Genomic DNA, 22,505 nt, shown 5'->3' with positions numbered 1-22,505 from the left:
CTTCTACTGGACTTCCGTCCATGGACCGGGTATCCATCTAACATCTGAAATGAACTGGTATTTCTGAAGGTATTTCCTCAACATTCCTATGAAACAGCACAGTAACCACTTGCATCTTGGAATTTGCATCAGTGATGGCAGCACGTTCATCGTTACTATGGTAACGGACTCAAAAAACCCAGATTAACCATCCAGGCCACGCCATCCCTGTACAGAACCGATGTACCTGATAGTTTACACCTGTTCACAAATTGATCTGTGTGTAGTACCGATGCGAGAAGCATCAAACACACCAATGGCTTCTTTCTTGTAAATCATTGTCATTTTCGTTCGAGCCGTACAACAAAGCTGCCATCCCCTTTACAATACAAAAGAACACGATACGATCACTATTTTGCCAAAGTTGACGCGAGTCTTCGTTTCTACATTGAATTTGATGACGTTAGAGAAAGCGTAGACGTGTGAGAATGTGACACAAAGCCGGGCCTCGCGGGGGTGTGTCGTTCAGCTTTTCATCTTATGCTCCTTGCCCACGTGCATATTCTTCAGCAGATCTACCTCGATGACTTCAGCGGTCAACCCGATTCGCTTACATCACAATAGTTCATGAGGCCTGTCCCTCGATAGATGCTTCATCAGGGCAACCAATAAAATGGGGCCGTGAGCCACCAAAAAACACGGTAGAATCAACAACTTGACTACAATAAAGACCCGACACATTGTCAATAATAGTGAACATATACAACGGACTTGAAACCTGACACACTAGTATCTGCTTCTTGTCAATTGCCTGTGGTCCTGAGCAGCCTACTTTAGGTGATCTAGGATTGTCGTTGTATGGTAATAATTATAAACCACCGGCGGTGCATCGGTAATTAATGAATGATATTAGAATGCGGTGCTGTTTAAGGAACAACTCAATCTGGATTTTTACGCTTTTTTTTTTATGATGAACATGACAATAGTAATGAAATTGTTTAGAAATCTTTGGTCCGATCTGAAAGGACGTTAATTTGTCTCTAGTTTTATTTTTCTAAGTAATTCATACATTCGTATAAGCTGCAGTTATATTTTTTTGCATCCTATCCCCTCATCATTGTCAAGACGGAGACCACGTATGATAGGTACTGCGAATATGGAAGCGAGATTTTTTTAAGATTCGTAAAGCTACACGAAAGTAATGCCCCGTAGTACGTACAGATTCACTATTTTTGAGCACTCTTTACTTAGTGGACTGCCTTTTCAGTAAACAAAAATGGACTAGGTCGAGGAAGATAAAAGAAAACAAGACTAAATTGAAAATAAATACAGGGTAAACGGTACCAGATCGCTAAGAACTAAAATAGACCTTTGATATTCCTTTTCGCCTTCACTGCCCAAATAACATACTATTATATTTTATGTACAACGAATCTAATTCACCATTCCTGCTGCAGCGAGTAGGAATGAGCTATCAGCACATCATCATAACACATTGAAAGGACGAAACAAATTTCGCCTATTCAGGCACGAACAAAAACCTCGCTTGGGCATTCTTCTCTCTGTCTCTCTCTCTATCTCTCTCTCTCTCTCTCTCCCTGACTCGATAACTCCTCGGGGCATATCGCAGGCGCCTATTGGCCTAATACAATATAATGCCAGTCAGTCAACCTGCCACTAGCGGATGACAATTTAAATTGCCATCTAACTTATCTGTTTACCACTGTGAGTCAATACGATACTGCGCGGCTGTAACGTTGGCCTCCGCTGTGACAATCGCATACCGTAATTTTACTTACAGGGCGCACAGATGCGTTCGCAGTTTTCAGACCATTACAAATAACAGTAGCGCGTGTTCACTGAATAGATGAGCTCGGCTTACGTCGACCTGCTCCGAAATAATAACCGTAATAACTTTCCTTATTCACACAGGTTATGTAGTGTGTGTCGTTGGCGAACCTGTTGGCGAAACGATCTTTTTCAGCCGAAGGCATGCCCCTCCAAGTCGTCGCGTCGACTGCTTCGAGTGGTAAACCAGTCAGTTACTAGTTGTTAGAACGATTCTCGTAGTCTTGGTGCTTCTTCATCGCTTATTTCGAAATTCATATTGACGTCGTCGTTGACATTGTCGGTAGAGCAGTCGTTTCTTCAAAAGGCAGAAACGGTAGCGTTTATTTCGGTGCATTTCCCGGCGAACAACCATTCCCTGCGGCATCAATGTCTGGAGAAGCGTGGATCTCCCAAAAACGAAAAGCTGTGAGGTAATTCACCCAAGCGATATCGCATAACGGCGTGAAGTCTCGTTTTTGGTCTCTGTAGTAAGAATGATACAATTAAGAGCAGCTGCCAACGGTTGGATTAGTAGCGTAACACATAAAGTAAGTGTAATCGTCATGAGAAGGGTGTTTAATCAACAGGAAATACGATACTGCATGAAAAAGCCATGTAATACGCTTGGTGCCCTTTTCTTAAACAGAGAGGACTTAACTCTTATAGCAGACGAAGCTCCCGGCGTCCGCCGAAATCGTTTCTATTGATTTTATGAAGTGGACATGAGCAATTGATCGCCCTAAAATATTTATGTTTTTAACAATGCTGTCAACAATAATGATGAAAGGCTACGCTGCCCCAGTGAGCTATAGCAATAATAATGACAATAGCATGAAAAAATCCTTCATTAACCATGTGGGCTGCACACCTGATGTGTGACGAGTTCGAATTTCTGGGACTGGTACACAGGCTACGTCTCGAAGGCCCAAAGGACTGAGCTATCGTGGCCGTCTATTGCATGGAAATATGTCATCAATAGGCGGGCATATGAAAGGCAAACTAAGTATAGATTTTAGGTGGTGGAAACTTAACGAAAACGGAATGTTTGTTTACAACTTTCAAAGCTTATTTCAACACGTAAATAAATGATTAAATGTCTACGGTATAATGATTCCCTGATCAGCGGCAACAATGTGTCTGTTAAGAATAATGAAAACACCACCTAACACTATTGAAATATTTTCAAAGTACACCCATCCAGACCATTTTTAACTCACTACAAACTAATGCTTTCCATAATGGGGTTGAGTTCATTTCTGAAATCGTCGTTTAGACTATAGGACTAAACTCAAACGTAATCTTACTTTAGAAGAAACACCGCTGATCTTTAAAAACCCTTTGCATATAGTTTAAAATAAACTAATTAAAATAATTTCAGATCTTCCAGAAAAGACGCGATCTTTAGGGGCTGGCCCTGGTGTTTGTTCGGTGCCAATTGTATCTCATTCATCCGAGCTTCATATTTAAGGCCAGTGTTCGTGTCTAACTGCGTCAAAGTGCTTCAAAGTTCACGCCTCTCTTTTGCGTAGAGATCTCGCAAGACCTGGGCATACGTCTTTAACGACTTGGCCCTATCTAGCAAGTACCTAACCTTCACATATATTTCGGCAATTTGAAATAGCAAAGACACGCTGAAAATTCAAAAGGTCATTACCAGCATCTACTCTGTGTGCACGCGGCAAGTGAAATTAGAGGGCAGCAATGGCTCAGTCATTTAACGACAGGGTCTTTGAATATAAGGTTAATGAAATACACATATCTCGTATATTACATATGTCCCTCTTACGCAGCACCAATTATCCTGCTTATTTCGTCTATACCTCATTCTGATCTAGTTCTTTAGATTTACTTTACGTACTATGCCCGTGTAGCACTATTGCAACTATCATCAGCTGAGTGTAATTATGCAATTTCTACAGAATTCTGAAGGCGACATTGTATTGTTACTCTGTATCGCTAGTCTAGTAATTTTGATCTGAACTTTTCGCCTTCAGGAAATCAGCGTTTCCCATTAGGCGGTGATGCCATAAGGCGTGGTTGTCCGTCGACGAACGCACCTAAATAAAGACGACTGTTTCTGCTTTTGGTAGAAACGACTGCGTTAGCGACAACGTCAGCGACATTTTGAAACGATCGACAGCGCCACACCACAAACGTTCCAATAACCGACAACTAACAGTTGACAACAATTCAACGCAAGCTGCGTTGATATATCCAGCAAACACATGCTACTGTGGTTTGTAATGATCTGAGAGATGAGAATACGTTTGTGCGCTCTGTAGGCTCAATTATGGTACACGATCATCGCAGCAGAGGCCAGTGGCACAATCGCACAGTATTCACTACGGTGGCAACCAGATCAGTCAGATGACAACCGAAATCATCATTTGCCAACAACAGATAGACTGATGGGCGCCTGGGATTTTGCTCAGTGGGGTTTATCGAGCCACTAGGAAATAGCGAAAAAGAAGATGCCTTAAACTACGTCTTCATCGTTCTTCAACAACCAAAATTCGCTTTTTCCCTTCAATGTGTTTTGTGATGATGCTCAGCGGCTTATTGATTTGCTGTAGCGGGAACAGTAGATTACATTCATTGTGCATCGTAAGTCATCAGAGCGGTCAATAGCGTTGAATTTCAAAGGTCCATTTTGCTTCTCTGGGATCTGGTTTTTTTTTTAACTCAATCCCGCAATATTTTGATCTGCTCTGTCTGTGCTAACAGGATACGAAATAAAGAGTTGGCTGGCACATAAACGTAAAGCCACGGGTACTACCACATGATGCAGCAGAAAACGCTAGTGTTAATTGTGAAGTTAATAATGCTTCATATTGCTATTGAAAAGTAAATGTAGTACACAGAACCGTGGACTATAGAGGATAACCTAACCGAAACAATATGCTAAGTAACCTTTACTATTGGAACCATGTACTTAAAACACTAAAGCCAAACTAACTTGGTTAACTTTTCCGCTGCTTGTCCATGTGACCTTTGGCTAACACCAGGTAATTACGTTTGTTTCGTCCAATATTTACCTCTGCCTTCTCATCACTCGAAGTACTCAAAAATACACGATAAATAGATCCCATTTGAGTCTAAGTTTTATATGACAAAGAATGCGTTAGCATTTTTAGTCAACACTGGACACAGTTGGATATTTTATCATTATTTATTTTTTTTTAATTATTGGCTGCATCTAACGCACGCAACAAAACACCCTATTTATTCTTTATTTCAGTGTTATAGTCCACGAACGATGTTTACTAAACTTTGAAAATATCACAAAGGCTATATTTAGGTGCATCAGCGGCCTGTATTTAATTAGATACGACAATTGACGTTCCGAAAATTGCACAAGCTTTTTTTGTCATTAATTGTTCTTTATTATTCGGGTTTTTTTCCGAAGATGACACAACGTTTCGGCGGGCCGAATCGATTACAATTCAGTTGTAAACATACCTTTAACAGTAGCTAAAGGTAAAACTAATAATGACTAAAAGGACGCATACATGAAACAAGATTTGAGTTTATTCAACATTTAAAAATGATTTTTTGTGCATATCCACAATCAGCTGTATGCAAACAAGCTTGTTTTGTCTCCGTATACCTTCACGCCTCGATTTAAAACTAGAACGAGGCTAACGAGGAATACTACTAGCTTCACTAAGATGGCCGTACGTGTCAACAACGCTTCAAAAATCTAGAACAAAAAAATTCTCCATTCCGGAAGTCACAAGCACCTTGTCTTAATTTCCGGCTTGTGCAATATATCCTTCATCATTACTCGGGTGCCAATCCAAAATCCGATGGCTTCGATAGACAAATTACGTGATCTAATGCCACTAGTATACACCAGTCAATATACAGGCTTAATGGAGCGCTCTTGGTATAAAAATGATACGCAATGTGACGATTAAACGCTCCAAAACGATTTCCAATTATAGGTAGATTAACTGTTCAAGGATATCCCGTAATTAATGTTTGCTAGTTCGTAACCAAAGTGACTAATTCGGCGCAGGTAGTTCTCATAAGAAGAAAGACGCGCAGTATTCAAGACGTTGGTCATGTTTATATATGAACAATCTCTACACGTAAATGCTCACTGACAGAAAAACTTACATGATCCATTCACTTTTTCCCGTAGGACTTAAAAGACTTTCTTCTCCCATAAACGGTTGTCGTGGCAGCTCTTAATGCTAACTACAAGCACGTTCCATATCGTGATGTACGACACAAATTGTACAATTTTTTTGAATCTACATAAACAGCCTATGCGTCACATTTAGCAGGACAGCAAAACAATTAAGTTAGATAAAATTACCAAAAATACGTCACTTTCAATGGATAATAACACCGCCGACGAATCAAAGCCGGTAAGTATTATGATATAATCCTTCATAAAATTTCGGGAAACATCGCAGGGCATAAATATGACTCGTGGCTCAAAGGAACCTTATGAAACTTATGGCCACCCGATTTCGAGCCGGTTCGACAGACATCACCCGACCCTCGATCGCGTCCCCAACATGAAGTTTACCGTTGGCAACACCCATGAAGCGAGTCGGTAACAAGACATCGTTGCCAAGAGCGACATCGACGAAAGCACCGAAAGGAACAACGTTCATAACTTTTCCACGCATTGTGTCACCCGGTCGTACATCACTGATGGTACGAAGTGATTCACTAAAGATCGGTGCGCTGCCTTCATCACGAAGGTCGGAACCTCGTGGAGCCGCCAGTGCCTTCAAGATAAACTCGACTGTGTGCTGAGATACGGAGAGTTTCGATATGAGTCTGCTGAATGTAGCGGGTTTCGTTTCATTAACAATGACCGCGATAAAATGCGGTGTCCCTACTTCATTGACATCGAGATTCAACTCTTTAATAATAGCGCGGGCTGTTGAATACGATTCGGGATGAACAATGGTTGTATCCAAGGGTTCGAACTCCTCAGAAATCGTCTGTTTCATATTCGGCTTCTTTACTCGAGTTACAATAACACTTTCATCTAAGCATTTTTGAACCGTTTCGGGTAAGATCTTAACGAATCCCGCACATTGCTCGTACCTCGTTGGCCCTATGTGCGGTACAAGTTGCAGCTGTTCGCGATTCATGAAAGGCCCATGTTTTTGACGATACTCGATGATGTTGCGCGCTGCCATTGCATTTAGCCCTGCCACCTGTCGGAGAAGAAATTCTGGACAAACATTGACGTCGACACCAACAAAACTGACACATTCAACTACTGTTCCCTGAAGTGACTCTTTAAGTCTAGACTCATTAATATCATGTTGGTACATGCCGACTCCAAGATGTCGCGGTTCGACCTTGACGTACTCAACAAGTGGGTCCTGCAATCGTCGGGCAATAGCTACGGCACTTTTCACAAAGCTATCCAGCCCTGGTAATTCCTTTTCAGCTTCTGCCGAAACGCTGTATACCGACACGCCAGCCTCACGGACCGTTGAGAAGCGTACCTTTTGTCCAGCAAACAGCCCTTCGCGGCTGCACTCCGATATCATAGCTTTAACCTGTTGGCTTCCTTTCCCATCGCCGACGGCCACGAGATTGCACTCGTAAGTTGTGATGAGTCTGGCAAGTTGGCGTTTGGCCGCATGCCGCTCTCGATCGGGGTACATGACTCCATAAGATAGAACCTCACCTGTCTTCGAAATCATTGCCATCTTGCATCCATTTGCAAAGCCTGGATCTACGCCTAACACCGCTTCGCCTCGAACAGGTGAAGCCATCAATAACGAACGGAGATTAGATGCGAATACTTTAATCGCTTCATTCTCAGCTCGCTCCTTAAGGTGAGCTCGCACCATACGCGTTAAATAGGGCTTACATAACCGTTCACTGCAGTCCGATACAGTGCTCTCTATCAGATTCTGGCACGCTTTATCCAAGGTGTTTGGGCCAAACCTCTGACGAAGTACGTCTTTTAAAGAATGCAGAACGAAATCAGGTACCTGTACTGCGACACTAAGAAAGCCCAGATTTTCTCCACGATTTATAGCCAGCACCTGAAAGGAAAAAGATGAAAAGTTAAAATCCTATGGCAACGCCGGAATAAATTTAATGCACTGCCTGGTGTAGCATAAACAGTACGTATTAGTGAGACTTAAAAGAATGCCAACCTGATGGCTGTCAATAGCAGAGATGCTCCGTTGAAACTGGAAATAGTCCTGAAATTTTACTTCACTTTCCTTAGGGTTTACGGGTACCTTCGACAAGGCCTTCTTCTTTTTTACCAGGAGACTTAGCTGAGATGATCGACTCATGCCGTTCAAAGTATCCAAAATAACACGGTCTTTTCTAAGCTCATCGGCTAAAATGTATTGGATTGACTGCAGCACTTCTTGCTGGGTTCGCTTACCTTCAACTGCTGGATCAACAAAAGACGTGATCTCAAGTTCGTCAAACTTTTTTTCGCCCCGCCAGAAACTTAGGGCTATCGGCTCTAATCCAATACTACGCGCTTTGCCGGCGTAAGTTCTCGGCCCACTTGTTTTAAGAGGTTCGGCGACAAGGTCCAGCTCATCGCATGATTTTGCCAGAAAAATAGCGTTACGAACCGAACTGGTCAGCTGGCCTTGCGCAGCCAGCTTCGTAGAAAGGGCCTCCGCTTTCTTACGTACTTGTAAAAGTCGCTTATGCTCATCTTGTATCATTTGTATTGAATCGGTGGATAGTCCGCCCGATTGTTCGCGCCGATAGCGGCAAATAAACGGTATAGTGGCGCCTTGTTCTAGCATTTGAACTACCCGTTTCACTGACGTATAGTTCACATCGACTTTGTTTGAAACAATTTCATAAATGTCCCATAAACCATCCGACATTTTCGAAGTTCCCGGTTGTTCGTCAACGTTGATGATCTCACCATCGACAAATTTACTGTATGTAGTTTGCTCCTGCTCAAGGTTAGATGCATTTGCAGGTTTTGATGTAACCTTCTTTTTGCCTGGCGTCACTGGTTCTTCTTTAATTCGCACAAGACTTGCCTTTGCCTTACGATCTGTCGCTGACTGAAGTCGCTTTAGAACAAGTTTTTTTTTGCCGATCGTGTTTTTTGGCGGTGTTTTTGATAGCCTAGATTTCAATTTGGGACTTAGAGTTTTTTTTAGACTAATCGGATTCGCTCGTGACGGAACTTGTACACGTAAATTGAAAGGAACACAAGATACCTCTTCGCTTGGCGAAGATTTAAATGGAGAAAACCTATTAGATAATTGAGCCCTGGTGGAAGTCACGGAAAATGCAGAAAACACAGATTTTAGCACGGCTTCTACGGGGTGACTTTCAGAGTTCAATTCCTGTGAAAGTTTTGACCCTGAAGTTGAAGGAATTTGAGTTGCCTCGCGAGAATTTAAACGAGGTTCACGTGTAGCCCCGGTGGAGCCATTTTTTCGCTGAGGCTGCGGCATAACCCTTGCGTGGCTAACAGGCCGAACCTGAAAAGTTGAGTAAATGCCGGGTCTTGATCATCAAAAAAAAAATGTTTGCTGTTTATAATTTATATGAAGACAGGTTCACAAATGATACGCTTATAGTCAACCCTCCAAAGTACTCTTGTTGGTTACGCTAAGTTTCCACATTCGCGCTCAAAGAAATTTAACGTTATTTTTTCTTCTTTTATATTCTATGTACATAAAAGATTGTTAATAATGGAACAGACAGTAAGTGGCATCGTTATGGTAGAGTTTGAGTTTTTGTGTGCGTTTTCCTAGTTAGGATAATCATTAGAGCAATAGTTTCAGACCGATAACTTGCTCAAGATTCGGCAAATAAATGCTCACTCAGTATTTATTGGAGTCTTTTAAAGCAACGAGAAGGAAATCAGGATGGTTCTCAATTGGCTTTTTTTCTTAATATTAACACCGTTCCTTCTTACTAACAGGAAGCGGAAATTCATAATTTTCCATTAAAAAACAAGGGCAATATTTGGTAATCGTATAGAGGTGGGAAAGGCTATTAAAGGTAAAAATAAATAAATAAATAAATAAATAAATAAAAACATTAGATAGTTTCTCTTTTCTTTTTCATTAGTGTTAATTTGCTCGTCTTATGTAAATACCTAAAATAAAGTATTTAGCTTCTTATTTTTGGGCTAAACAACTATTTACACTAGAGGACTCATAGAACAACCGGAGCATCGAAACGCATCCTTTTACTATGTTCCCTACAGTTTTTTTTTTAAATAGAATCTGACCTTTTTAATAGCAACTATATTCATTCACCTTTAGGGAATTACGTTTGTGATATACAGTTGAGAGCTTTTCAACCTTGCTCCTTGAGTTCATTCTTTTTGACAAGGTGATCTGAGGGGTTGTTGGTAGAATCTGAGTCAGAATATCTTGCTCCGGAAGAACATCTACCTCCGAGAGTACCTGAGTCATGACTTCGGCTTCCGAATATGCTGTTGCCTGCATAACTTTTCCAGGGGACAACGCCTTATCGTAAAAGAAATACATTTTTAATTAACATTAATTGGATGTAACACGTTGAGCAGGTAAGGGAATAGAATAACATAGTGATCGTCGTACACTGTACGCTAAAACGGTTTAAACGAAACCAAGTACAATATTTGGTCTTATAGAAAAAAAAAAAAGTAAACGTTCATATAGCAGAGGTAAGTTTCGGTTTGCGATAATCGTTGTTCTCTAACTGGGTTACTTAATGAGTTGCGTAAATAAATCAAGCTGTCGCCGTTCACATTTGTTATGAAGCTGCAAAACTAGAAAAGTAATATATATATATATATATAAAAAAAAGAGCATCAAGAAAATATGTTATGAAACCAACCTCGCAGTTATCGTCACTTCTGGATGCGTGTTCTGGTTCTAGCTTAACTTGTGATGCACTGTAATGGATGTTCGTATCCACACCGGCGGACGGCCGCTCCTGTTTGATTTGTCCTCCAACAAAAGAAACCCCATCCAATTTCTGAGAAAATAACAGATTAGGCGAATCCCCTTGAGGTCCTTCTTGTTCAGATGTTCTGCAAATCTCCTCTTTAACCGATACACTGCCAAATCCCTCACCATTATCAAGCGATAAATATTTAGTTTCCGCCTGGTGAACGTAATTAATTGGTATCCGTCAGCCCTCTAAATCTATTTTAATATCGAACTTACTCTATCCATATAGTAAATATAAATATTCGAGGTTGTTCATAACACAGATCAAGTTTCAATATGATGCCTTTATTATAACAATTCCATTGCGGCATATGAGCATTGCTGAAAAAGGTTAATCATCGGTAAATTGCTTATAATAGTATTAATAAATTGAAGTCAAGTTTCAACTTACCAAGTTTTCTTTTTGCACCGAGTTACCCAAGGTATCCTCATGAACTCGCCTAAAACAATCATTCATCCTTTGCACGCTAACTGGTACTGATTGTTTCAACCGTTGAATTTTATTCACTGATCCACTGTAAAGTTCTCTTTCGTGTCGTCGCTTCGACGGAACCGCGATGGGTCCTTCGACATCTTCTGCTGGCTCCCGCTTAACGAGGCTGTCTCGAGGCTGCACCATATCTTCCTCATCGTCGCTTATTAGATAACTAATCGGCCTAGGGACCTTGCGCTTCGGCATAATTTTTTGCCTCGGTGATGACTACCAAGGTGATGAAAAAAACAGAACGGTCTGAGGAATTAACTCTAAATGAATGTTGTAGTAAAGCAATGCCCTTGTTCTTAGGAGGATTGATTTATTGGTTGCATCTCTATGGTGTGCGACGTGATGTCGCTACTTAAAAGCAAAAAACAGTAATGACTATAAAGCATATACTACTTAAAGTTATTTGTTATAGCTTTGATTTGTATGTGAGTAGTATTTAGGGTTTACGACTATTTAAGGCTGTTGAGCGACCTCTACATTTTGTAAGTTCAAGTAAGTTATGCTAAGCGAACCAAAGTATATAGCTGTTAAGCATTTAGTCAGTCAGTCGGTCACTGGTAAGAAGGAAAAATTGTTAATAAGATAATCTCATGATATATTTTATTTTTCGGATTGATTCCGTCCCCATGACGGCGGGATGATAATGTGTTTACGCAACATACCTGATGACAGGTGAGGTAGACACGCTTCGTTTTAAGTTGAAAACCGACCATTTGAAGCCATACTTACTCGAAATTATTAGAATTCATTGATTATAAGGCGTCTGAGCAGCCCATAAAGTTTTAAATGATATCCAATTTTACGGATTTCCTCACTGCCACTACGATACGAAGCTACCGAAAAGCTTGTTTTTTAGCACTAGATATGAATAGAGATTCTATTTTCTTTGTGTGTCCTTAAAAATACAATCATAATTTACTAGTAAAAAGAATGATTACATATTTTTAATTGAATACGTTCTCGGCCTCATACATGCCTATTAAGCAAATATATATATTTGCTATATATATATATTTGCACATATATATATACATATATATATGTTTGTATCTATGAATTAAGCTCTTTTTAACAATAATAATAATAACGTTAAATATGATCATTTATTAAGAGCAATTTACCCGTTAATTTTTATTTGTGTATTTTACTTAGACAGATCAACCATAAAATGGGTGCTTAAAGTAAATATAGTATATATATATATATATATATATATATATATAAATATAATATAATAAATAAAGAACAATTATTATGGCATCCTACCGGTATTACTACATTTTTTTGTACAACGGAACCATTTAGATTCTAAATGCAAGATTCACTTCTTGAAATGTAATGTCAGAGTTTTTTCATAATGAATTAACTCAACCCTAAATCATTTTTATAATGATTCCGGAGTTTTTTTCCGTTCCACAAATTAACGACTAGTTAACAAGAAGGCAAAAAAACTTATATCCTTAACTTAAATTTAAATCATCGTATAGTCTAGAGACACGCTAGTTTTTAAAGTGTTTTTTTTATGCATTTGTCCCAAATTTTTGGAGGTTTACACATACACTACATTGTTCGACATCTGTCAGTTTCGAGGTAAATAAAGCGCACAGAGAATTAAGACACAACATTTTAGGAAATCATTAAAATGCTTACTTCAGCTGCACCCATCAACCGCTGTCTTCTCGATGCTCGCGTACACCTGGCTTCCATGGTTTGTGTATCTTACTGAAAATTTTCCCGTTTCATGGTTGCCAATTTACGCCATTATAAACAACAGAAGCAACCACTTCAGACAGTTGTTTTTCTATAGTTTTTCAGTGCACATATATTCCACACTAAATCAGTGGCTGACAGCAGAATCTCATTTGTACTTTTGTACACTTTGTACCCGCTGGCCCACTTTTCGCTGTCAGTGGAAGATTTCGTTCATTTTCGTACACATCTCATATAATCCGACAGTTGGTTAACAGACGATCCTACTTTGTATTGTTGTTTTATGGCATTCGGGCGCAACGCGCATCTCTACCAAGCGCGCGAAAATTGAAATCAACTTTGTTTTTTCGAAAATAGCGATGGCTCGATAGTATATGTTAATTATCGAAGGGCGTATAATTGACTATAATATATACGGATATAGAGGCGGACCTTGCCACAAAATTCTTCATAGGATTCTCCTGGGATTGTAGATACAATAGTTCTTTTCAGTATTTGGCAGACTTTTTTTGAAAATAAAAAAAAATCGTATTCAATATACACAGCATTTGCAATTAGACCTTATAATAACATTATTTGGAATGATGATTATAATCTATATATCTAGGAGGATACCATTTATGTGTTATACACTGATTAAAACGCGGTTCGTTGGGGTTTCTAAATTTTGTAAAGGATTATGAAAAGCATATTCTAAACTCTTTTGTATAATATTTTTTTTTGGACTTTTCATAATTTAATTATTGTTTTCTTCGCATTAGGTAACGTTGCTACTCTAAGCAAAGCAGTTGAAGATACTCCCGAAGGGAACTCTTGTTATTTGTTTTTTATTTTGCTTTTTCTTCAGTTAAATTTCCCTTGTTGCGAGTTGTTATATAAAACTCATCCCTTAAATCCTAATTAACTATGGAAAAAGTAATAATTAAATTGAAAAGCGGTAAATAGAGCTGAAATGTATCTTTAGTAGAAATAAATGCGTGTTATTAGTTCAGTTAAGCTACCTGCTTGAAGTTGAATTCAAGTATCACTTGTCGAAATCATTCAATAAATGAGAATTCATTCATCTCTAACGTTTCTTTAACGTTTGTTCTTCTGTTGAAGGGAGATTTAAGGTAACCATTTTTATGTTGTGCTATAATGTATTGTAAAAATGACTGTAAACATTATGAGCTAATAAAAGTCACATTACCTATTATAAATAAAATACTTTCTCTTCATGTCAAATCAACTGAATGACGAAAATGACTTTTAAAATGAAAAATAATAACGAATCTCACAATGCGACATTTCATCGCTTTATAAAAATCAATTGGTAACAAAAGGTGTGGATCCCAATAATACAGTTTGGTAATTCTACGTTTAACACCTGGTTATGTTATGAGCGAGCGGGCATTGAGCCTGAGACCACATTCAATGAAGTGAACAAGCATACTATATTTTTTACTATATTTTTTCTATTGGTTAAACCCATTAGTTTTGATTGATTGTTTTTACTTACTTATATCAGGGCTTCTTCTCCCAAATGACCACCCTAACAGATGCTCGAAACAGAAAAGTAGTTCACAAGCACAGCTGAAGCGTGTGAGCTAGTGTATATTTTATTCAACTCAAAGACCCGTTAACCGAAAGGCTCTCACTACTATTATTGGTTTACCCTATAGCTACTTGACCACTCTGGAGCGTAGGCTCCTTTATGGATAAGATGCTAGCACTATAACCTCGGTCAATCAGAAAATCATATCATCAATCATCAGAAGGATTGGAAAAGATGTAATGATTTATGTGCGTCAAATTAAATATATACAATATTTTTTACGTTTACCGTAATCAGCGTAATTTATGAAAACTCTGCATACGTTAAGGTGAAAAATATTGAATAATAATAACTTCGTAAGTCTACAGTTACAACGCGATGTCCATTTACGCATGGTTTGTTGAGTTGAAACCGGCGACTGTCTAATCTCGGTGGGCGCTATTCAAATAACAGTTCATGCGTTATGCAGCTTGTTCTAATTATTCCGTTTCTGTTGACCTTCACAAGGTCATTAATGCATCCTTTCCGCTGTTACAAAGATTATTATAAACCCTTTCCCACCAGTGGCAGGTTTTTACATTGACGCGTTGTTTGTGAGACTCACGTCTGCCTAGCACCTATTAGTTCGAATTTTATCATAGCAACGGATGCTACACTCATGTGAGTCGAACGTGCTCGGCCAGTTCTTATGCTAAACGAGTACTGGACCAGCTCTGGCCACCTGAGTGAACCGTTATTTTGTTATATGAAATTAGATGTATTTCTATATATGGTGGAATGAGTAAGATGATTCATCTCATGGTTCAGAAACAATATCATTTTCTTGCTGGAAGAGTGCTTCATTGGAAGGCGCAGAATACGTCCGCTACTGACGAAATCCAGTTTCACTGTGATTTTTGCCGAAGATTACTCACTAGCATCACTTACAACTAGTCCGTTCAGTAGTTAGGGACAAAGAGAAGGCATTTCTAGCTTTGTCACGAGAGGTTAATCCCCGTAATCGCTTGGTGGCTAACGAATTTTCGTATTAGCCTTAGGGACACTCTGTAGTCCGGGTTCGAACCCGGGCGTAAATAGATACACACGGTGCGTTTCGTGGTGGTTGGGAGCCAGTCGTCTGAGTGATGGAATGTCTGTCTAAGGAACTTAAAACATAGGTACAGCAGAGGGTAACACGCTGACCATTTTGCAAAAAGCAACAGGACATTTTAAAGTAATTCATAGCTAACAGCTTAAAATGAGATATGGTTCAATCTGATTCGTACAAGGTGCCATTGAAAGAACCCCGGCCGTTCAAATTAGGCTAAACAAAACATGCGTGCTTAGCAGTGAAAGTAACTTTATTTGCTTCTTCTCTAAATTTTTTTACCATGCCTGTGAAAACTACGTAGTTATTATACAATAATTTCGTCATCGATGCAGCAAAACGTAGCTAATAGATTGCCTTTGTTAATCCATCGTTACCAATATACTAATGCAACATAAAAGGTCCGCACTATAGAATTTTGCTTGATTATAAAATTGGAGAACGGCTTCGGTTGAACGACCGGTGAAACGGAACCCTTGTTGTTCGAAATGGTGGCGTCCACTGCATCGCTGCTCGTACCAGAAAAATTGTTATGGAATTTAAAGGTCAACGTGAAACAATAGAATATTGTTGATTCCAGCTAAATGAGTGTAAAATCATGTTTTTGTGGTTCAATATATGCAGCCCACGAGCTTTACACAACGCCGAAACTTCTATGGAACCTTTATGAGAGAAAACAATCCACACAAGAATAACTCAACAAAAATGTAGGGTATATTTCGCAACATTTCAACTAAATAACTGCCTGGCGTTTTTCCTTTTACCTATTTATCTGTTGTGAATTCTATTAAAAGTCTGACAACTTAGCCATCGTTCGAATAACATACTAAATTAGAAAGATATCAAATGGAAAATGTCGTTGACATATGCAGTATAATATGTCACACCCGCACCTTTGCAAAGAATATCAGCATATCCGGTAATTGAAGAATCCTGCCATGGAAAGCTAACTTTCACTAGATAGAATTGGATCGTCCCAGTAACTTGCTTGAAACTGATGGTAGTCTAGATTCTGAATCTAACAAAAGGACACTGTTTCATACTGAAAAGGCTGAAGAGCATAGTGGATATAAAACATTATTTAGACATGATCTGAAAGCTTGTGCTTGAATTCGTTATACTTTTTATTATATTATTGATCAACTTAAAGTTTCTATTGCTTATTCAAATGTTATTATTATCTATGATCAAATTATTAATTTAGTTTAAGAAAGTTATTAATGATGCTAAATGATATTAGCTATCACGTCTTTGGCGATTCGTTTAACGCGAATCTCTTTGTCCCTAACGTACTGTAGAATAGAAAACACAATAAGTGTTAGTTTCCATACGATTTTATGAGCAATTGACGTAAGTATTTACGTTCATTTTGGCCGACTATGTTCTATTACAAATTCATACTATGTCTGTTTATTATATAATAACGACGTACGAACCTATTTTCCATCTACCGTACAACTTAAGGCTATACATGCAAGGGGACTTATTTATTTCTCCGTTGTAGGTAAAATGAGTAAGCCGTATGATGTATTTGCGTGCGAGACAACCTTCAACTTAAATTCAGCCACTTTAAGAAAAATCAATAACACTCTAGTTGTAGACAAACATGAACGTTTCTAGAGAGAATTAGTGAAGAAAAAAAACATTGATAAAACGATTGGTTTTAAATCGGCGGTTCGTCCTAGGTCTCTTTTCTTTTTTGTTCCATTATAATGTATAATATAAACAGCACTGCTTTTATTATCATCGATGCAGTGTAACCGAACTGTAGTTTACGTAATTGTATTGACGCGGTTCGGCCATGAACTAAATTGAATGACAGTCAGATATTTGTCTGTTGTCGTCTGCTAAGGCATGGGGAGGCTTCAGCTGGACCCACTAGCATCCGCATCTATTTAGTTAAAAACACATTTCTCGGTAGCGTTTAATGTAAGAAGGCTTGGATAGATCGACATCAAGGACGACGCCTTTCTCATGGATATTTGTGTACTTGGTAAGATAAGATCATTTTAGCGTCACATTTAATAATAAGACGATAGGTTTTATTCAGCCAGTGAGAGCTGGTACAAGTGGACGAGCATCTGTGCGTAAAAGAGTTTCTCACTCCGCTAGCATTAGTGTCGGCACATTGGAATCAAAACATTTGATTTGTTTTTATCTTCTGTAACGTACCAAATGACAAGTGACGACGTGCGACGGGGGCCAGACACCGATAATACAGGAAAAAAGCAACATTACTAAAAAATATGATCCTTCTCAATCGTTTCTTGCAGAACGAAAAGTTGAACATTATAAAAAGTTGAAATCATGTTATAATTTAATATGCTTCAGGTTATTAAAACGGGTATGAAATAGCTTACGAAAGCTTCCCTAATGAATTTCGATCGCCATTCTCTCAAAACGAATAATATGATGGTAAATGAATTCTATTCCATGTAATTTTAAAACAAGCTTATGCTAATTGAAAATAAGCATATAGAGAGCAAGTGGTCCCGATTAGTATTTCGAAATATTTACGCACTATTTGTCCATATTTCATCATTTTTACGCGGCGGAAACAGGCTGCCACAGGCTTTAAACAAGAACGTTCTCGAAAGTTAGTTCAACACTAAAAGTCTCGCTTTGGTTTTTTTAAAGATGTATACGCATTTATTTATCATTAGATAAGCTCCGCTGTCGTTTACTCCTGTTCGCTAAAAAAACTTCTAGTAAATATTATTTGTCAGGCGAACATGGCAGTTCATAAAAGATAGCGTCTGTTTATCTATGTCTGTTCCAGGGTACTAAAACAATGCAGCCTTGTTCAAGTAAAATCCTTTGTTGTGGACCTTGTGGAAAGACCTTTAATGGCGAAGCGCCTTATGCTCAACATATGGTATCCCAGAAACACAGAAAAAAACTTGCCAATGACCCGATGTCACCGCCGCCGCAGGATCCTGTGAAGGTAATCTGAACCCTTTGCAAAAGACTTGTTCTAACTAAGAAAGATTTGAATGGATCATTTTTCCATGTAGTCGCGATTATTTCTGGCCTAACACTCACCGTCTGTTCTAAGTTATGCACACGAATTTTACATGAACATCCGGTAAGCATCTATTTATCTTATTTAGCAAATCTATTAATACTTCAGAAAGGGGCAATGTAAAAACTATCGGCTTATTACAGGTTCAACTGGTGAGTAAGTCTAGACACGTCCAGTAAGTTAATTTTTCCTAGCACAAATTTTTATCAGATCAATGCGTCGATGGCGCTGTTCGCGTAAGACCGAAAATCATTTTCACTAGGCGGGTAGACATTATAATTACTATTGACTATAGATGGCAATATCGTATTATAGACCTATGTAAATTGGCTTTATGTGCATTTCGCTCTAAGGCAGTGAAAGACAAAGTAATGTCTAGCATCCGGCCTATTTACAGCAAAGAAAACTGACAACACATTTAACCGTTTAAGTTAGTCAAAAGTACATGGCAGCAGCTTCAATTTAAGACGACGCATAAGAAAATCTTTGTGATAACTACCAAGACACGTAAAATGATCGAGCTCACGCAGTTGCCAAAAACATAGAAAATACGACGAGAATCGGGCGATATCCGATCGATCCGTTCCGAGGATCGATCCCTGCAGTGTTGCAAAAATAAACATATGAATTTCCATCAAGCTGTCTGAACTTTTCCTATCCCCTGTTCTCTGTTCGATTTGTTATTATTGACAGGTGGAGAAAATCCTCAATAAGGCTAATATTTATTCTATACCGCAGTTGTCGGTTGCCGGTAGTAGTGGACCGGCACCTAACTGCCATTTGTCTAAGGAAAACTTTACGAATGAGGATGACAACATGGACCACTCCTTGAACGCCGAGCATCATCAGAACTGTGTGAAGCAGGAGGCGGCGGCGGCGGCGGCGTCATCAACATCATCATCAAAATCTACGAGTTTAATGTAAATTATAGTCATCAGCACGTTAATACTGCCAAGTTGTAGAGAAATTGGGGACTAGCTTGCATAGCTAATGCTTAATGAAGTGGCTAGTAGAATACTAGTATACAAGTATTTTTCGTTCGAGATTTTCTATACTAACCCAGAGAATAAATGGCAACGACTGGAGGAAGAACTTCATTTTCTTTAACGTGTGTCGGAGTTGTTCGGAGCTGACGACGAGTATTTTGAAGCGCGCCAATTTTTGAGCTTGGAAACTATAGTTAATACCGCTTCGTCTATTATGAGTAACTATTTTTATAGTAATTTACTTGAAGTGTTTTTTGATTGCAGAGACCAGACCCTCAAGCTAACCAATCTAAACAGCGAAGCGGACCTTCTCGAACGTATTTTGCAGCATCACCAAAGGACTTTCCTGCTGTGTTCCGCAGACGAGCCCTTCGCGGAATTCATCCAAAGGCACAAAGTTTTCGAAACGCAGACATAAGCAAAAAATGACATACATTCCAGTGTATTATGTGAAAAAGTGTTTCAGTATATTGGGACGTCCACGATCTTGCTTCGGGTATTAAGACTTTCAGTCGGTTTTTGCTTGAATACATGATTATACTAGAAAAAAAATGTATCAGTAAAGGTGATTCTTGGGTGCCTAGATCAAATTGGTATGCAAGTGAGACGTGACACCCTTATTTATTGTTGTATTTACGTGGCAACGTGGAAAATATTGAATCTGAAATTTCACGGTCGGATGAAGCGCAGAAGCTTCGTCTGAACTACATCGTGCCGTAGCAGATCAAACTTATTCACCGGACTGCGATCGCCCGGGACAAAAGAGTACGGTAAGATTGTCCCAGAAGTAGTTCATTGGGTTGAGCTGATGACTAATATAAGTAATTTATTTTAGATAGTACGCAGCGCAATCTGTATTGACAGCTGAAAACAGTATTAGGAATTCTCTGTGAAACAGAAGTAATGATACTTATAAGAAGAAAGATGTGTTTGGAAGTATGGAAATTTCGAATTCTTAAAACGTACCCTTACCACCTATATTTGTGAAGGTAATGTAGTTTCAATTACTTTGTTGAAAATTCATATGAAAAGAAATATTTTTGAAGAAGTAGAGAGCCTAATTTAAAAATTCAGTTGACCTCGTGAAAGTCAGACTGATACAAGTACTCCTTCGTTACTATATTAATATTAGCATCAATATGGAGGGCCGAGTACGAATCACGTACGAGCTAGTATATAGCAGGGATACTGGTGAGTAGTATAGACACAACAGCCGATCGAATGTGTCAGTCAATTATTGAGTCATTTCTTATAGAGAAATACACAATGTGTGATCATTACATTTTCTCATGTCTTCTATTATAATCTGATCGTCTACGCTGGCTATTTAATTGTTGGCTAAACAAATAAACGACTGGCGATAGAAGTCCTGTTATTGATTATGCGTATCGTTTCATCGTAGATTATGGTTTCGTCGTTTCAAAGCATAGCGGACATCCATCAGGTCTTTCTTGAAAGACGTCACTAGGAGTGCAACATTTATCAAAATAGCACTTATCGAAATTGCAGAATTGACTCCAGGTGTCACCGGTCAAATCGCACAGCTTTTGGCGGAACTGCGGTTCTGCTTGGAGACATCGCTCACAGGCAGCCCTTGATGCGGTCAACATATACGTGTCGCATGGCGAACGTACTACCGAGGAATCCTCGACATGAGGAATTGCTGTAACATATCGACACAGATTTGAAATCGTTAAATAATGTGGATTGACGTGACAGGGAGAAATAAAAGACAAACATGATATAAATTCTGTTCGCTCTCAACAGGAAGTGAGAAATTACTTTTGAGTCCGTGGATTATACGTGCACTGGAGTAAACACAGCACATATTAAGCACGCCATCCTATCGTTTATTGCAGTTCCATTGCGCATTTTTTACAGGCATGCATATAGTCATCATGACTGTCAAAAAATGTACGATTATCAAACCTTTAAAAGAGCGTAGAATTACTAAGAAATCGCAATCAACAAGCTAGAGGCGAAGTGTGGTTCCGATAACTGGTTACGTCCAAATTATGCACCTACGATAGTTCTTATGATTACACAAAAAAAAACTGCACGCACGTAAACGCTTTTCCCTACCTGATAGTAACATTAGAGATTTGTTTGAATTGAAAATCTCCTTTGTGACCCGCTGTGAAAAACGGAAGCTGACAGATAACTATAGTATGACACGGACGAAAGAAAATAAGTTTGTATTGAGACACTATATAAAGAGAACTTACACGATTTACGGTTCGAGTTTACCGTCCGTGAATAGGCTACGACAAACTGAAGAGCGGCTAATGTACAGAATACAGTTTTTAATGATCTCTGTTGTAGCAACATGACGGCGTTTGTCAGTTATCGTGCCGTCCAGACCGTTTCAACCAGCAGTTGGCTAACGGGCTGCGAGAAAAAAATGTCCCTAGACAAGACTAGCGCAATGCGACGCTTTCTTAAAATGAAAGCAGAACATGGCTAGGAGATGGGAGAACGAAGATAACCGATCTCTTTGTTTATCGCAGAAGGTCATATAAGCACAATGCTTAGTGAGGGGCCTCAGGAATTACCGTGTATAAATACAAATATTGCATGCTTTGGCGCAAAAAAAAGATTAAATCAAATGGAAATATAGTAGGTTTAGGTTATTTTATCTGTTATTATCCAATTATTACGCCTATCTTCTGGCGTTTACGCCTGTGATCTTTGTCTAATTACACGGTGTCACAGTGGACCCTTGCCCATCAGATGGCCGAATGGTGACAAATAATAGAGAAAATTACGTAATGTTTTACGTCTGTTTGAAAATGATGGTGGGATTTGACTCTGAGCAAGACTGATGCACGTGTATATCTTAAAATTTATGAAACTGTACGAGCTAAAATTTATCGATAAGGTAAGAAGTCCCACTGCGGTACGTTCGAGCCTTACATATATTGTAAAGGTAAAACGCGTAGATTTTCGTTAGTT

At 38.9% G+C, this 22,505-nt stretch overlaps 3 protein-coding genes across 7 annotated transcripts; 1 reads left to right on the top strand and 2 right to left on the bottom strand.

The window, feature by feature from the left end:
* Nucleotides 1–5,315: 5,315 nt before the first annotated feature.
* LOC111261354 (uncharacterized) lies at nt 5,316–13,215 on the bottom strand. 2 transcript variants are annotated; one of them, XM_022834791.2, is made up of 6 exons: nt 12,865–13,215; nt 11,122–11,430; nt 10,615–10,884; nt 10,050–10,262; nt 7,950–9,263; nt 5,316–7,835 (listed from the first exon to the last, which is right to left on the bottom strand). In XM_022834791.2, exons 1-6 carry the CDS (start codon nt 12,919–12,921, stop codon nt 6,252–6,254), a joined length of 3,747 nt encoding a protein of 1,248 aa, XP_022690526.1. In that variant the 5' UTR covers nt 12,922–13,215; the 3' UTR covers nt 5,316–6,251. The 2 variants fall into 2 exon arrangements, with proteins under 2 accessions (XP_022690526.1, XP_022690527.1); XM_022834792.2 differs by having other exon boundaries at nt 10,615–10,755; nt 12,865–13,214.
* Nucleotides 13,216–16,853: 3,638 nt separating this feature from the next.
* On the top strand, nt 16,854–21,319 carry LOC111261352 (uncharacterized). Of its 4 annotated transcripts, XR_015311467.1 has the most exons (5): nt 16,857–17,538; nt 18,325–18,489; nt 19,261–19,487; nt 19,818–20,323; nt 21,063–21,319. XR_015311467.1 is itself a non-coding variant. In XM_022834789.2 (4 exons), the coding sequence occupies exons 2-4, from the start codon at nt 18,337–18,339 to the stop codon at nt 19,969–19,971; spliced, it is 489 nt and encodes a 162-aa protein (XP_022690524.1). In that variant the 5' UTR covers nt 16,854–17,538; nt 18,325–18,336; the 3' UTR covers nt 19,972–20,932. The 4 variants fall into 4 exon arrangements, 3 of the variants coding, with proteins under 3 accessions (XP_022690524.1, XP_022690522.1, XP_022690523.1); XM_022834789.2 differs by lacking the exon at nt 21,063–21,319 and having other exon boundaries at nt 16,854–17,538; nt 19,306–19,487; nt 19,818–20,932; XM_022834787.2 differs by lacking the exon at nt 21,063–21,319 and having other exon boundaries at nt 19,818–20,932.
* LOC111261353 (uncharacterized) lies at nt 20,354–22,069 on the bottom strand. The gene is made up of 2 exons (XM_086968665.1): nt 21,779–22,069; nt 20,354–21,216 (listed from the first exon to the last, which is right to left on the bottom strand). The coding sequence occupies exons 1-2, from the start codon at nt 21,879–21,881 to the stop codon at nt 20,957–20,959; spliced, it is 363 nt and encodes a 120-aa protein (XP_086824791.1). The 5' UTR covers nt 21,882–22,069; the 3' UTR covers nt 20,354–20,956.
* Between the last annotated feature and the right edge of the window lie 436 nt (nt 22,070–22,505).

The sequence above is a fragment of the Varroa jacobsoni genome, unplaced genomic scaffold (assembly GCF_002532875.2).
Source record: "Varroa jacobsoni isolate VJ856 unplaced genomic scaffold, vjacob_1.0 scaffold_548, whole genome shotgun sequence".
NCBI classification, from domain to species: Eukaryota; Metazoa; Arthropoda; class Arachnida; order Mesostigmata; family Varroidae; genus Varroa; species Varroa jacobsoni.
Note: the sequence above shows the minus strand (reverse complement) of the source record. Positions and strands in the feature narration are given on the sequence as shown.